At 35.9% G+C, this 17,053-nt stretch overlaps 1 protein-coding gene across 1 annotated transcript in view; it reads right to left on the bottom strand.

Annotated features, from left to right (window-relative positions):
- The window catches only part of LOC125166161 (regulating synaptic membrane exocytosis protein 1), a 286,570-nt gene that overhangs the window by 218,244 nt on the left and 51,273 nt on the right, over positions 1-17,053 (bottom strand). The window contains exons 2-3 of the mRNA XM_047859903.1: positions 5,316-5,656; positions 1,042-1,907 (exon numbers count right to left, since the gene is read on the bottom strand). Coding sequence (XP_047715859.1) covers positions 1,042-1,907; positions 5,316-5,653 — 1,204 coding nt within the window. The 5' untranslated portion in view covers positions 5,654-5,656. The remainder of the gene's footprint in view (positions 1-1,041; positions 1,908-5,315; positions 5,657-17,053) is intronic.

Raw genomic sequence — 17,053 nt, 5'->3', positions numbered from 1 at the left:
AACTGACTCTTGATTTTGGCTCAGGTCATGATGTCACCAGTTGGTGAGTTCGAGCCTTGCATCAGGCTCTATGTTGACAACACAGAGCCTACTTGGGATTCTGGATCTTGTGCTCTCTCTCTGCCTCTCTCTCAAAATAAATAAGCATTAAAAAAATAGAGGTACATTTGGGGCACCTGGGTGGCTCAGTCGGTTAAGCATCCGATTTTGGCTCAGGTTATGATCTCACAGTTGGTGGGTTCCAGCCCCGCGTCGGGCTCTGTGCTGACAGCTGGGAGCCTGGAGCCTGCTTCAGATTCTGTGTCTCCCTCTCTCTCTGCCCCTCCCCTGCTCACACTGTCTCTATCTCTCAAAAATAAATAAATGTTAAATAAATAAATATAAATAAATAAATAAATAAATAAGTAAGTAAGTAAGTAAAGAGGTATATTCCCCTTTATCAGGAATAGTTATGGTTTTCTAGAAAAGAAGCTTTTCCCCCCAGAAAAACCACCCAGAAATGATAAATTAAAAACACAAGACTGCACACTGAATTTCCCAGAATGACAAGAACACAAGTCATTAAGAACTCTTGTAACCCAAATTTGAAGCCTGTGATTATGTTTCAAAATCCTACCAAAAAGAAACAAAGGAAGGAAGCAAGCAAGCTAAAACCTTCTATTCTATCCCCTGTGAAGCTATGTCTGTGAGCACTCCAAGTCGCACTTTCCCCTCCACTTCTATGGAAATACGGAGCTATAACTGACATACAACTCCGTATTAAGTTTAAGGTACACCACATGATTTCACATACATAATGCCAAACGATTACCAAAATAAGTATAGTTAGCATCTATCTACTCATCTGGCTAGAATTTTTGTTTTTCCCTCCTGATGAGTTTGGAATCTAGTCTCGGCAACTTTCTAACATACCATACAGCAGTGTTAACTACAGGCATTACCATGCAGGTTTCAAGGCACTTGAAACTTTTTACCCCTGCACACGCGCGCCTCTGAGCCCCAAACACTTCCGTGCTCGTGGTCCACGCGGCCAGCCCTTACCTTTCTCGCTGACGCTCTCGCTCTCCAGCTCCACGTCCTCGCAGCTGGTGTACTCCGGCGTGGATACGCCCTCCTCCTCGGAGCTGCTCACGGACATCTGCCGCTTCTTGCCGCCTCTCTTGGACCGGTGTGGCTTCGGCGGGGAAGGCCGCACGGACTCCGACTGATCAGAACTCAAAGAGTCGTTCCGCAGCATAGTCTCCACCTTCTCGCGCTTGGACTTTCTGATGAGGACGGCCGAGCTGGGGTCCAGGCGGCTCTGCTTCCTGAGGGGCTCCTGGGCTTTGGGCTCCAGGACTTCTGCGGGGACTGGCCCATGCCTGGGTGCCGGCGGGCTGTGGTTCGCCAGCTGCTTGGCGCCCGGCGTCCTGACTTCCGCAGTCCTCTCGGCAGAGTAGGCCCGCGGCGACTCCGGCGGCGAAGCCCTGGCGGGGGGCGGTGCGCGCTTGCCGGCCTTGGCGTCGGGCGGCGCAGCTCCGGCCTCAGTGCGCGGGAGCGCCACGTCGCTGTGGCGCCGCTCGTGCCTCGCGCGAGACACCCGGGCGTGCATGCGCATCTGCTGCTCCTCCGGCGGCGGTTTCACCGGGTACCGCGCCAGGTTCGGATCGCTGCGGTACCGGGTCTGGTACTCCTCCACTTTCCTTTGCTTCTCATCGTCCACCGCTTTGCGATCCTCTCGTTTTTCCGGCACATCTGGGTAGTCCTGTGACCGTCCTTTCTCAAGCCGTCGACTTTCCCGCCTTTCTTTCCGCTCGCGCTCTTCCGCGGCCCCCTCTCCCGGCTGCACTGAGGACTTGGGCACGCGTTTCCGCTCGCTCTTCTGGGCTCCTTTGCCATTCTGCTCAGAGAGCCCTGGAGTCTTCTTCCTGTGATACACAAAGGAACGTCAAGAAGAAAAGCAATGTGTAAAGCTAAAAGTAAAGCTAAAAATGAAGACCAGATTATTCGTTATAATCCGATGTCTAATTAAACGATTTGATAAAGAACTACATTAAACCTGTGTATCTGATTAGCTTTCTAACTAAAGCTCCTTTATATTACAGCAGCCTAAGGAACTTTAAAAGTTGTTTTCACATTTAAAATTCCCTATAAATTAACTAGATTAATTAAAACCACCAATAAATTAATAAATGAACACGTTTTATGCTAACTTCTGCTTGTGAATGAAAGACTTAAAAATGTTTTAGATGAAACTAAAATATGTAAAATATAGTAGCACAAGAATACACATATCAGTTCAATTCTAAATATATATACTTGATATACATCTAGACAATACATTATCTGCAATCTTTTATTATAATAGAAGCTTTTAAAGAAATGTAAATACAAGTATGCTCATTTCAAAAATCAAACCTAGTAGCACTTCTTTAATAGTAGAAAAAGGTAATTTTAACAAGCTTATGTGCACCCAAACACTTAAGGGAGATGGTTAGGAAAGAAAATGACCGAACTTTAGCCTTCATTTTACCTTCCCTGGGCAATAGAAATATTGAAATGTTTCAAATTATTATTCAGTTTTCCTCCTTCTCTTCTCCTCTTCCTTTCCATCTCCCTCATTTTAGAACATAGTCCAAAAAACAAAAAACAAAAAAAAACAAAACACCAAAATAAAACAAAAACGGTTTTGTTTCTACTCTTCTCTCCATCCCATTTAAGGTACTGCAAAGATAAAAGGAAAGGAGTTTGGCGACCTTTGAATCTTGTAGCTATATCATTCAGTTGCCCTTTCAGTCCTTTCTTGTACACTGGAGTGCACCTAATTTGGGAAAGTTCCAGCAACTATACCAGAATTTATCAAAAGTAAGGGCCTTGTCTAAGCACCCTGACACTATACAATATACCATGCAATTAAAGTGGGAACAACCTAAGCCTTATTTTATTTTATTTTTTTGAAACCCTGAGGCCCATAGACGGCTTTCCCGAGGAAACATTTTTTTATTTCAAGTCCAAAAGCAGACCTCATGCATAAAAATAAAAAAATAAAAAAACCAAGATGAGAAAAAGGGCAATTTCTATTGTGGGTCACCAAAGTAGTAGTTACTACGATATGCTGTGGGGTCAGTTTGAGGAGGGGCTAGTAGTAGTAGTAGCAGTAGTAGTAGTAGTAGTAGTAGTAGTAGTAGAAAGAGTAAAGGGGTTCAAATGGCATAGGTAAGCAAGATAGCATGGCAAATTCTGCTGAAGACGTTTAGTGCACATTGTTCTTTTGAAGCGAAAGAGATTGTCATAAGAGGGTGGAATTGCGAGGGTGCCACTGCAGGTTTACAATGTAAGGAGTCTAATAGGAACATATATTAATTATCAAATACAGTTTTCATACAAGTGTGATGATTGTACTACAGATATTTAGTAGCTCATCAAGGCATCGCTGATCTTGTTAGAAGTTTACATTGAATAAATTTTTCCTTGAAATGCTGATAAATAATGCTTACCTTGCAAAGTTCACATGAGCATTAAAGGAGAGGCCATCTGTGAAAGTGCTTTATGGAGAGTGCTTTATATGGAGTGTCATAAAAACGAAAGATGCTCTGCAGTCTCTCTGATCTTTGCTTCCCCGAGTATGCATTTCCCCACCTCTACCTCTAATTATTCCATTTCCACTAACTCCTGATGAAGAATTCTTCAGTAAGTTTAAACAGACTACCTGCCATTCTTTTGGTCTCACTTATCTCCCTGAAGTTGCCACCCATCTCTGCTTTTCCTTCCATACCCTCAACATCCTCACTCTTTTCTTATGTAGTCACATCATCACAAGTAATTTATATAATCAGCAGTAGCATTTGTCTCTATAAATCTTCAAATTTAATTTAAAAGTTTAAAACAAAAAGTTGGTTCTCAGTTCTTATTCTTGAATTCTTTATAGTTTTTTTTGTCGTTTTTTTTTTTACCATATGTCAAAAACAGGATTCATATTTTCCCTTTAGAAACTTTAGAGCTCCAAATTATCTTATTTACAGGTATCATTTTCTGACCAATCCCAAATTGCACCTCCAATATTTTTGTCTCTTCTTAACCCACAATAGTTTGTCACCAAAAGCTATCCATTATACCTTCACTGAAGTATCTCTAGTGTCCTTTGTGTGTTCTCTCTGTATAGCTCAGGTGCATCCATTCTTTCTTTCTGAAATGTCCTCTCCTTCCTGTCTGCCTACCCTACAACTCCTGGGTACCCTGGAAGGCTTAATTCAGAAGACACCTTCTCTTTCCTGTGACTCCCAAAGTACTATGTATCTTCTAGATCCCAATGTATCTTCTAGCTTTGATCAAATCAGCTTTCTGGTACAGTTAATTGCTCAGGTGTCTGTCTCCTCTAGGATAGTCTGTGGTAATTTCCCTGGGATCTGTCAGAAAAGGGACCATGTCCTAACCATCTTTATACTCTGGTTCCTAGCACAGTGTTTGCTTATAGTATACACATGGCTACTGGATTGATTCATAACTACATTCAATGAATGTGAGATGCTCCAAACTACCAATCTCATGATGAACAGGGCTATGTCCTCCTTGTTAACATGGTCTCCCAGTGCGTAGCATCCTGTCTAATCTTAAATGCGTTGTTTGAATGAAGGAATGAATCAATTAAAGTAAGTTATCTGATCATGTTAGCCCATGCTTAAAACCCTCAATAGCTTTCCATTATTCCTAGGGTAAAATGTAACTTGGCCAATAGGCCCAGTATGACTTGGTCCCTGATACCTAACCAGCCACCTCTCCCCAACTCTACCATGCCCTCCCCTTCTGCTACTCACATTCCTGGCAGTGGGCATCCTTTAGGTTCTCTCATGAGAACTTGTTTCTTCAGGCCACATGTCTGTGCATATACCTGGAGTACTCATTCCATTCTTTACCTGGTTAATTCCTAGTCACTTGTCAGAGCTCAGCATAAAAGAAATGTCCTCCAAAAAGACTTTGCTAATATACCTGTGCATCCTCCACTGTGTCAGGTCATAGTTTCTCAGAGCACACTTTCAAATTAAAGTGCTAGTTCTATAAGTAAATAAATGATCTCAGAACTTTTCTGAATTCAAGTTTGGAAGTTAGTGACTTGTTTACATCCGTGCATGTTAGGAAAGAAAAGCTTTTCAATAAAGGTCTCCTAAGGAATGACACATTCTAGAGGTAAACAAAGCACCTCAGGGCTATTGTTGCCTTCCAAGTGGGGCCTGAGAAGTACTGCCTCCACATATTCCTCTTAATAATTCCTGAAAATAGGTTTTCTCTCAATATAAAATCTTGTCTTTTGTTTACAGGGTTAATGAACTATTTATTACCTCTCTCTTGGAGGTTCACTTCTAGACCTCGATGAAACCTGCTTCTGTTCAGGCCCCAGGGCTTGCTGTGAGGACTCCGCCCCTTTGCTCCTGTCTGGCTGTGCGCTGGGAGGCGCTGCGTCCTGGGAGGAGGCAGCTGCTGTGCTCAGGGGTGTCTGAGACCGTGATCTTTCTTGGAGCCGTGCTTTCTTTTCTCTCGGTACCTCAGAACCAGCACCTGTAGCTGTATCACTTAGGGTTCCATCCTGACTTGGCTGCTGAGGGCCACTTCCAAAGAACCATGCCCCAGATTTGGTTAAGATTTCTTGTTGCTTTCGACATAAATTGCATACCCACATAACCTATTTGAAGAAGAGAGAACAATATAAATTTTCTATGCCATTTGGAAATGTTGTATGTTTATCACATTAAAATATCTTTTAAGGAAAAGAATGGTTGTAATCTTTATACTTATCCTTGCAAATTTCTTGTGAAAATGATCCTTGCACAAGTTAAATACATGAATGCCTAGAGTGGCACCCACCTGAAACCAAAGCACCTCTAGGTTGCCAGAGTAGGGTTTTTTCTTGGTGTTCTTAACCACGTGATTCTGACTTTCCTTTTACCACGTATCCCTCACGTTTTATATGTCTGACTCTGAAATTTCATTTAAAATATCTGTTAGTAAAAATGTTCTAAGCAGGGTAGTTGATTGATTAGAAAAATGCAAGGAGCTATAGAATTAATATTTATGTACATGAACCTCAATGTCTTGAAGGAGTTAGAAAATAGGTCTTCTCAAACTTTATGCATTATTAAAGCCAATATTAAAAGATATTCATAAGGAACAAAAAATAAAAGGTAGACACAAAAGGAAAGGTCAAGCTGTATATCTTCTCTAGTTTATTAGTAATAAACTACCCTCAGGTTGATATTATGCTATAAAAGTTTCCACACACATATTTACTAAAGCAATAAATTTGGGGCTAGGTTTATTCATTTGTGACTACTCCGATATAGTTTCCACTAGAGGAGCTATTTTGGAACAGTCATCTAGCAACATATCCACTGATAAATTATAAGATGTATTACCACCCAAAATAAATCTACTATCAGCTCTCCTCTTGGTGACATTTAAAATTGAATGTAACAACGAGGACAACGATGGTAACAGAAGTAATGAATAACAATAGCAGCAAAACATAGTAGACACAGAGCCAAGATAGGTGCCTATGGCCCCATGAGCCTTCTTTTCAAATATCACCAGTACCTCTGCTTTGTGGTATAATTCCACCTCCCTGCCTCAGTTGCTTTCTTCTGAACACACTTCAGTTTTCCCTCGTACTTGAGAAACAGCACCCACAGGAAAGACTGTTCACCAAACTTCAGGCCCTTGTTTTCACAAATACTGATTCAGTCAACAATTACTCAAAAATATCACATAAGGGTGAATAAATTCCAGATACAGTAATTGAGAAACAGTTAACTGTTAACAGTCACCTATTAACAGGTAACTGTTAACAGTTAACTAACAGTTAACTATTAAGATAGTAAAAGACAAAGCCTTATTTAGTTGGCAAAAAGAAAATGTACCACTGAAGACATTTGAATAAATAGGAGAAAAACAACTGTAGTTATAAAATAAGATAAAATACAAGCTAAAGTGAGAACAAGAAAAAAAGGGAGAGAAGTTATATATTTTTAACAAGGAAGAGTGTATAGATGAACTGTTAAGAACTGCTGCTTTCCAAGAAAGAAAACTCAAATGAATTAATAATATAGGAAAAACTAAGACTTAGAGATGTTTACTCTAAAAAGCTTAAGATTGACAAAGCTTAATTCATTCCTCTACCCTTCCGCAGGTCATGAAATGAAAGAAACTAGATTCACAAAAGCAGTTAGTTGAATTCCCATATGCTAAGATGTTAAACAAGATACATAGTGTATTTCATAGGCCTTTAACAAAATAAAGGAAATATGGAACATATCTGTAATTTACAATGTTTCCCAAATAATACTATATTGTGCACAGCGTATCACAATATCTTTATGTCATGATAAGGTCCCTCAGAAGTTCTGATCAGTTGAACACAGTCTTATCAAGGATAACATTATAAGGGGCAATACCCCAAGGCCAGGACTCCATGCACAGTGACACTGATTCTCCTCTATCCAGACCCTGGAGGGGGACAGGTGATGCACTTCCTCGTGAATTGCCTCTTCAGCTGACAAAATAGTAATGAGAAGGTCTGAAATTACGCAGTTCAAAGAGATTGGTAAGAATCTCAGACTATTTTGTATCACCTAAGTAGACAATAAATTTGTATTTACTACACGGTAAGCAAGTATTATTCATCATCAAAAGTAAGGTTTTTAAAAAAACATTAAAGTATATTTAGGATAAATATAAATTTCCTCTAAAACCATACAGAAAACACAATAAAACATATAATTAAAATAAAAATTCCAAAATGAAGTTAAAAAAAAAAAAGAGGTAGAAAGGAGCATTAAATATGGGTAAAAAGAAGGGTAAAGGAGACTTTTCACTTCTTTGTACATCTGAATATTTTCTAGAAAATAATCTTATTTTGATTGTTTCATATTTTTAAGTGTTATAAAAATGGGCCAATTAAAAGTAATTGCTAGATTTGGACAGGTTCCAAATCTTGAATATGTGCAGAATTGCCACAGGAGTAATAAAAGCAGACAAATTATGGTTGTTGCCAAATTATTATTATTAATATTAAATATTAAAAGTCATTTAGTTTCATTTCATATTGATTCCAAGGGTTACAGCTAGTAAGTAGAAGCAACTACTTTAATATTTTCAAAACACTACTTATTCACTTAAGTCTGGATATTTCATTAATTTTGTCTATTTTTAAGAGGAAAAATAGCATTTAAGTCCAAATTTTTCCTATGTTTTATTTCCTTGTGTACACGTTTTAAAATGTGTATTTCAAAATTAATTATAAGTGTGGTCAATCTATCCTCCAATCTGAAAGCAAAACTAAGTATAAAAAAACAAAATATTTTTTTACGAAAATACTATCTCCCAATCTCTATCATTATATAAATTACTCTTGCCACAAAGCTCACTAATAAAAAAGAAACTGTTTATACAAGTTGTAAAGAAAATAGATGACAACCCAGTGGAACATTTGTTATTGTACCTTCAACGCAGTTCATGTCAAACATTTCGGTATGTTTAAAAATGAGCCAAACCGTTGCTAAGAAGCAACACAGCTATGTATGTTTACAAAGTCTCTTTTTGAATTTAGCATCAAGTATTATGTTTGCCTTCAACTATAGATAATACAAAAAAATGGGATAATAATCCAAAAGTGGGATGGGGAGCCTTTCTTGGTTTTTTTTTTGTTTGTTTGTTTGTTTGTTTCTTTGTTTTTTAAGGACAAGATACAAATATTTCTACCAAAAAAAAAAACCAAACAAACAAACAACCCAATTTATTTAAAATACACACACACACACACACACACACACACACACACACACACACACACGTTTTTAAATTTAAAGACTGCACCATGCAGGATTATACCCTGATTAGGTACCCTGGGATGTGTTCCAAACTAATCTAAAGTCTGTGTAATACCTTATCTTAACAATTTACAGATGTTAAGCAACCAAACACAAACTTAAATGAAAGATTATTGTGATAGAATATGGCTTCTGAAACTCCATGCCATACATCAGAATTATGAAGAACATGGGAACAATTTTTACTTTTAAAATTTTTCCTAAGTGTTTATTTTTGAGAAAGAGAGCACGAGTGGAGGAGGGGCATAATGAGGAGACACACACACAGAATCCAAATAGGCTCCCAGGCTCTGAGCTGTCAGCACAGAGCCCCATGCAGGGCTCAAACTCATGAACTGGGGGATCAGGACTTGAGCCGAAAACGGATGCTTAACCGACTGAGCCAACCAGACACCCTTGGAAAATTTTATTCAGAACTTTTGCACTAATAGCATTTTAAATTCCATCTAGAGAATCCTTAAGAAATACAATAGACCATTTTATGGCAGAAAAATCATATTCAGATGTAAGAAATACTTTATACATGAAATGTTACAGATCCAGACATACAGAGCAGAAGAAATGTGCCTTAGATTTATTTACTCTCAATGATATTACTAAGGTGATTAGTGATGACAGTGAGGTACAGAATTCCTATGTTAACACAATTGTCTTGTTTATAAAAATCTGGGGCACCTGGGTGGCTCAGTCAGTTAAGCCTCTGACTCTTGGTTTCAGCTCAGGTCATGATCTCAGAGTCCGTGATTTCTGGTCCCACATTCGGCTCTGCACTGATGGCACAGAGCCTGCTTAGGATTCTCTGTCTCCCTGTCTTTCTGCCTCTCCCCTGCTCAATTTTTATCTCTCTCTTTCTCTCTGTAACATGAAGAATAAATATAAGCATGAAGACTTTTTACAAAGATAAAAAGATAAAAGTATTTTGTCAATACTGAATTGATACTGAAATTTATTCAATACTGAATTGTATTTAATACAGCATTCAAAAATAGTTATACTAACATTTTGAAAAACATGAAAAGGAAAACAGGAGATATTCAGCTTTATTATAGATGCTGCATTTTCTGAATATTTTTACTCATTTTCCTTACTTTCTCTATTCAGTGAAGGTACTCACGCTAGCAGAAACTGGGGACAAAATTATTAAGGTGATATTTCAACTTTTTTGACAATAATAGATGAGACAGTAGAAAATAATTGATTACTAAGCAGACGACAATGAGAGAGTTCTCTTTGGTACTTGTTTCAGAGTGCGCGTGCATTTCTCCCAGTCTTTTGTTATTGCTGTTGCTATTTCATTAGTTTATTTTTTTCCTTTTGGAAGTTTTATAAAATACATGAGCAGAGAAGTGAACTGATGTATCTCAGGTTTTATAATAAGGTCCCTCTGATTGCTGTGTTAAGTTGAGCATAAAATGTAGGGAATCCATTGTGGAATTTTTGTGAACTGAATTCTAATACTGGTATTTTTATTCTCTTTTGGTTCCTCTTTAGCAGATACATTTCCCTATCCCTTTAGGTTATCTATTTGTGTAATTTTGTTGGATATGCATTTCTTTTTATATATAGAAAAAGCCTTAACTATTTTTTTAATTCAGCCCAAGAATCTTTGTGTTTTAGTAGCATCCAAACACACACCAGTCCTTACTTTATATTTCCTGACTGACATGATAATATAAGATGTTCCTCTATTCAGGAAAGTAAATGCTCACACCCGCACTCTGGATACCACCCCTCTTGCCCAGTGAGGATTTCACTCCATCACTGACCCCTTCATTTTCCTGAGTCTTCAACCTTGCCTTCTCTATTTCTCCTTTCCTCTTGGCATATAACTATTAAAGAATTTAGAATAATCAAAACTTTTTTGTCTTTGACCTGTTGTCTCTCTAGCCACTGATTTTTCTCTAAAAATCTTTAAAATCAGGCTACCTGTTAATGTAACCTAAATTAATACTCTCTCCACTTTGTTACATCCCTTTTATTTCTCAATAATCTGACTCCAGTCTCTAAAGCTGTATTTAATTATCTTTCACAGACATTAGTGATTTCTTCCATGGTGCTAATTTCACATATAGACACTTTCTCATCTTTTTCCTAGAAAATGTATGTAATTTAAGACTACCTATCTTTTTTTTGGTTTCTGGATATTAATGATAATTTTCTGTTCTCGTCTACATCCTACTTGCATCACCTCTTCTTGTGTTCCTTGCTAAAAATCTTCCTTCTTCACTCTTACTAAATGTTAAGGTCACACAGAGCTCCATTTCTGCTCTTCTGCATTTCTTATTCCAATAGATTCCATGTGAGATGGAAACAGGACTTCTATTTTTTTAATCACAACCCTTTCTGAAAAATATTTTTCAGAAAGTTTATACGATAAATTAGTATTTGTTTAATAAATTAAATTGGTGATTACTATACTGTATGACCACCCACACAGCAAATCAAGCAATTAATGTGAGTGATCCTAACCTACCCTCTTCCTAATGCTTCTTCCAATAATAACTCTGATTCCTGAATATGATGACTCAAATTTGCTTCCTCTTACCTATTCCCACTGTACTGACTAATCTGAGGTCATGATCCCTATCAAGATTTCTATAACTGATAACCTAATAGATTTTCTTCTTCCTTTTATTGGCCCTGCAATAAATCCTCCGTACCTTTTCACATCTTCCAAAATTTAAATTTGACAAAATCACTCCCTGTATTCAAGATATCATCATAACTCTTGTTTAGCATACTATGGTTCTTTCTTAGGTTTTCAACCTCATCAACAGCTGTTTCCCACATACACTCCATTCTCCAGTTTTCTGAACATTGTGCAGTTCCTAGAATTTGTTCCAGATGTTTATAGCTATAGGACCTCATTTAAAGGTTCACCCCATATCCAAATGGATTTATACATTTTATAACATCTTCATTTTTCACATGTATTTATTGATAAGGTAAAATTTTCATATGTATCTTATCTCCCAGAGTTATGCATTATGAAGAAAACTAGTAAGATTATTGTGTGTTCAACATAGTATTCCTAAAACTTGATATCTTATTTTTCTACTTTTAATGGCATAAACTCCTAATTTCAATAATGAAATAGGGACCCCTGGGTGGCTCAGCCAGTGAAGCATCTGACTTTGGCTCAGGTCATAATCCCATGGCTTGTGGGTTCAAGCCCATGTCAGGCTCCTTGCACTCACAGTGCGGAGCCTGCTTGGGATTCTCTCTCCCTCTCTCTGTGTCTGTCTCTCTCTCTCTCAAAATAAATAAATAAACATTAAAAAATAATGAAAACACAAAGTGTTATTTGTTCTTATTCTGTTATGCTGGGATACCAAACACTATAATATACTACACAACTGCAGAATTTAGATTGAGAAAGATCATTACTGTATAATACCTACAGTGTATTTATATCTATCCCTGAAGTGAATTATTACAGAAAGAGCATAACAAATGTTTTTATGTTGAATTGTTCTAAAACTACATGGTCTAAAATAGTGAATAAGCCAACATACTTAAAAACCATAAGAGACTCTTGACTATAGAGAACTGAGGGTTGCTGGTGGAGAGGTGGGTGGGGGATGGGCTAAGTGGGTGATAGATATGAAGGAGGACACTTGTTGTGGTAAGCACTGGGTGTTATGTGTAAGTAATGAATCACTAAATTCTACTCCTGAAACTAATATTACACTATACGTTAACTAGAATTTAAATAAAAATTTGAAATAAACAAAAACGATTTAAAAAACACATGTATAGCCTTTATGGTTTAAAAACATTTTATTCTGGCTTGTAAGTTTTGGCTAGTACCACGGTAGTAGCCCAGAAATAGGTATAGATAGATCTTTGAGTCTTTATCCAGATTCTAAACTGCTCTTGTTTAAGGTAAGACTCTAGAATGCCTGACAGTGAATCGCTATTGGGACCATTAAGCTGAAGAAATAATTCAAACACATTTTCTTTTCAAGTCAAATGGGATAACCACCAGGATAGATCACAGGCAGCCCATTAAAAAAAAATCTCAATACATTTAGAGAACTGTTACCACACAGCATATATTCTCTGATCAGTATTTAATAAAATTATGAGGCAGTTGGGTGGCTCAATCGGTTAAGTGTCCACCTTTTGATTTTGGCTCAGGTCATGATCCCATGGTTCATGAGACTGAGCCCCACACTGGGGATTCTCTCTCCCCCTCTTTCCTACCCTCCCCCAGTGGCACACTCTCTCTCTCTCTCAAAATAAATAAATAAAACTTTTAAAAAGTTAGCATTTAAAAACTTAATAAAATTAGACAATAACTCAAAATTCTGGAAATAGCATAATTTTGGAAATAAAGCAACACATATCTAAATGTGACAAGGCCAAAAATATCACAAGAGACATTAAAATAAGTATGCATCTGAATAATACTAAAAATGTAACCTATCAAAACTTATATGATGCACCAAAAACAGGTCTTAGAGAGAAAACTTAGCATTAAATACTCTATTGCAAAAGAAACAATTATAAAATCAATGATCTAAGTTTCTACCTTAAGAATAAAAATGAATGAATTAATTAACACAAATAAATATGGGGTAAAGAAGAAAATAATAAAGATGAAAGTGGAAACCAATAAAGTATAAAATTTGAAAATCAACAACCTAAAGAAAATCAGTAAAATAAAAACATATGGCTCTTGCAAGGGACTAATAAAATTGATGAACATCCCCTTGACTGATCAAGAAAAACCATAGAGAATAAAACTACCAAAAGGGAGGGCATCATTAAGGACCCGGGATTAATTAAAAAGATAAACACTGGAATATTATTAACAATTTTATGCCAATAAATTAATTAACATGGATCAAATAAATTCCATAAAAATGTCAAATTAGCAAAATGGACACAAAAAGAAATAGAAAACCTGAATATTCCTGTAACTAGTATAGAAGTTGAATTCATAATTAAAAGACAACTTACAATTAAAATGCCAGAACTATCTTCACTAGAAAATTATTTTTAACATATTTGAAGAGTAAATTATATCAATCTTACAAAAGCATTTTTTTAATTAAAAAAGGAAAATAACTCACTCCCACTTCTAAACCCATTTTATAAGGTCAACTTAGTCCTAATACTAAACTCCTGATACAGGAAACCCTGCTATTAGAAATTACAATAAAAATCCAACATTCCTCTTATGAAAAATTATATGTTAACAAGTTGTACAACATAAAATAAGTGAATAAATTCTTATAAAAATGCAACTTTCCAAGACTGAATCATGAAAAAATAGAAAATCTGAACAAATGGATTACTAGTAAGATTGAACCAATAATCAAAAACTTCCCAACAGACAAAAGTGCAGGACCATATGCATTCACTAGTGAATTACACCATTCGAAGAATTAATAGCAATCCTTTTCAAACTTTTCCAAACAGAAAAGAAAGGAAAACTTTTATACTCATTTTACAAGGCCAGCATTACTCTGATGCCAAAACTAGACAAGTACACCACAAAAAAATAAAATCAGACTAATATACCTGATGGACATAGATGTGAAAATCTTCAACAGAATATTAATAAACCAAATTGAACAATACACTAAAAGGATCATACACCATGACCAAGTGGGACTTATTCCAGGCGTGCAAGAATGGTTCAATATCCACAAACCAGTCAATGTGATATATCACATTAGTGACATTAAAAGTAAAAATAATACAATATCCCAATAAGTGCAGAAAAAGCCTCTGACAAAATTCAACATCCATTTATGATAAAAATTATCAACAAAGTTGATATAGAGGGAGCTTACCTCAACATAGTGAAGGCCATATATGACAAGTCCACAGCTAACATCATACTTAGTGAAAAAAAAACTCAAAAACTTCCTCCAAGATCAGGAACAAGACAAGGATGCCCACTATCCCCACTTTAACTTAATGCATTATTGGAACTCCTAGCCATAGCAATTAGGCAAGAAAAAGGATTAAAGGCATCCAAATTTCAAGTGGCAAATTTGCAGATGGCATGATGTTATATTTAGAAAACCTTAAAGGCTCCACCAAAATATTGTTAGAATTGATAAATGAATTCAGAAAAGTTGCAAGACTTAAAAAATCAACATACAAAAATAGTGTTTCTATTCAGTAATAATGAACTATCAGAAAGAAAAATAAAGAAAATAATCCCATATACAATTGCATCAAAAAGAATAAAATATCCAGGAATAAATTTAACCAAGGAAGTGAAAGACATGTACACTGAAAACTATAAGACATTAATAGAAGAAATTAAAGAAGACACAAGTTGAAAGATATTCTGTGGTCATGGATTAGAAGAACTGACATTGTTAAAATGTCCATACTATCCAAAACAATCTACAGATTCAATGCAATCCCTATCAAAATTCCACTGGCATTTTTCACAGAAATAGAACAAACAATACTAAAGTTTGTGTGGAACCACAAAAGACCCCCCAATCAACCAAAACCATCTTCAGAAAGAAGAACAAACTGGAGGTATCAGGCTCCCTGATTTAAAATTGTATTTCAAAGCTATAATAATCAAAACAGTATGGCATTGGTATAAAAACAGACACATAGATCAATGGAAGAGAATAGAGAGCCCAGAAATAAACCCGTGTTTATACGATCACTTAATTTATGACAAATGAGCCATGAATATACAGTGGGTAAAGAAAAATCTCTTCAATAAATGGTGTTGGGGAAATTGGGTGACATATGCAAAAGAATGAAACTGGATCTCTACCTTGCAAGATACACAAAATCAACTTGAAATGATTAAAGATTTTAACATAAGCTGTATGTCTGTATGTTATGTTATGTTATGTTATGCTTACCTTATGTTAAAGATTTTAACCTAAGATTTGGAACCATAAAAATCTTAGAAAAAAGTATAGGTCATAAGCTCCTTGACATCAGTCTTGGCATCAGTTTTTTGATCTGACACCAAAAGCAAAGGCAACAGAAACAAAAATAAATAAGTGGTATTACGTCAAAATAAAAACCTTCTGCACAGCAAATGCAATCATCAACAGCACAACAAGGCAACCTACTGAATAGAAGAAAATATTTGCAAATCACGTATCTGATAAGGGTTTAATATCCAACATATATAAATAACTTATACCACTCAACAGCAAATAAATAAATAAATATTTTTTTAAAAAATTGGCAGAAGATCTGAATAGACATTTTTCCAAAGAAGATATACATATGCCAATAGACACATGAAACATACGTTAAACATTACTAACTACCAGGTAAATGCAAATCAAACCACAATGAGATATTACCTTACACCTGTTAGAATGGGTATTATAAAAAAGACAAGAAACAGCAAGTGTTGGAAAGGATGTGGAGTAAAAGGAACACTTTGTGTACTGTTGGTATGGTTACTATGAAAACAATATAGAGATTCCTCAAAAAATTAGTAAAACTACCATATGATCCAGCAATTCCGCTTCTGGGTACTTATTTGAGAAAAGGAAAACACTAACTTGTAAAGACATATGCACTGAAGGGGGTCAAAAGGTACAAACTTTCAGTTATAAAACAATTTATGGGGATATACTGTACAGCACAGTTACTAGAGTTAATAATAATGTATCACATATTTGGAAGTTGCTAAGAGAGTAAATCTCAAAAGTTCTCATCACAAGAAAAAATTTTCTTGCCAAGTATGCAAAGATAATGTTAACTAGAGTTATTGTGTCAATTATACCTCAATTAAAAAAAAAAACATCTTAGAAACATAGAAGCAAAAATCTTTCCAAAAATAATTAGAAAATCTACAGAAAACCTACCATTAACAATACACTTGATGAAAGCACAAAGCTTTCTACCTAAGATCAGGAACAAGGCAAGGATATCTGCTCTCAATACCACTATTAACTATTGTTGTAGAGGTCAAAACAAATATAATAAGGCAATAACAAGAAACAAAACGTAAGTTTTGAAAAGGAAAAAGTAAATCTATCCTTATTTTCAGAAGCCATGATAGTATATATAGGAACTCCTAAAGAATCTACAAAACACTACTGGAACTAATAAGCAAGCTTAGCATGTTATAGGATGCTAAAGTCAATAGCAGAATATAAAGTCAATATACAAATATCAATTTTATTTCCATATACTAGCAGTAAAAAACTTGAGAGTTATTTTTTACATGCCATTTATAAAAACAT

The sequence above is a fragment of the Prionailurus viverrinus genome, chromosome B2, assembly GCF_022837055.1.
Source record: "Prionailurus viverrinus isolate Anna chromosome B2, UM_Priviv_1.0, whole genome shotgun sequence".
Classification (NCBI taxonomy): Eukaryota; Metazoa; Chordata; class Mammalia; order Carnivora; family Felidae; genus Prionailurus; species Prionailurus viverrinus.
The sequence above is the reverse complement of the archived record's forward strand: the minus strand, read 5'-3'. Positions and strand labels throughout refer to the sequence as shown.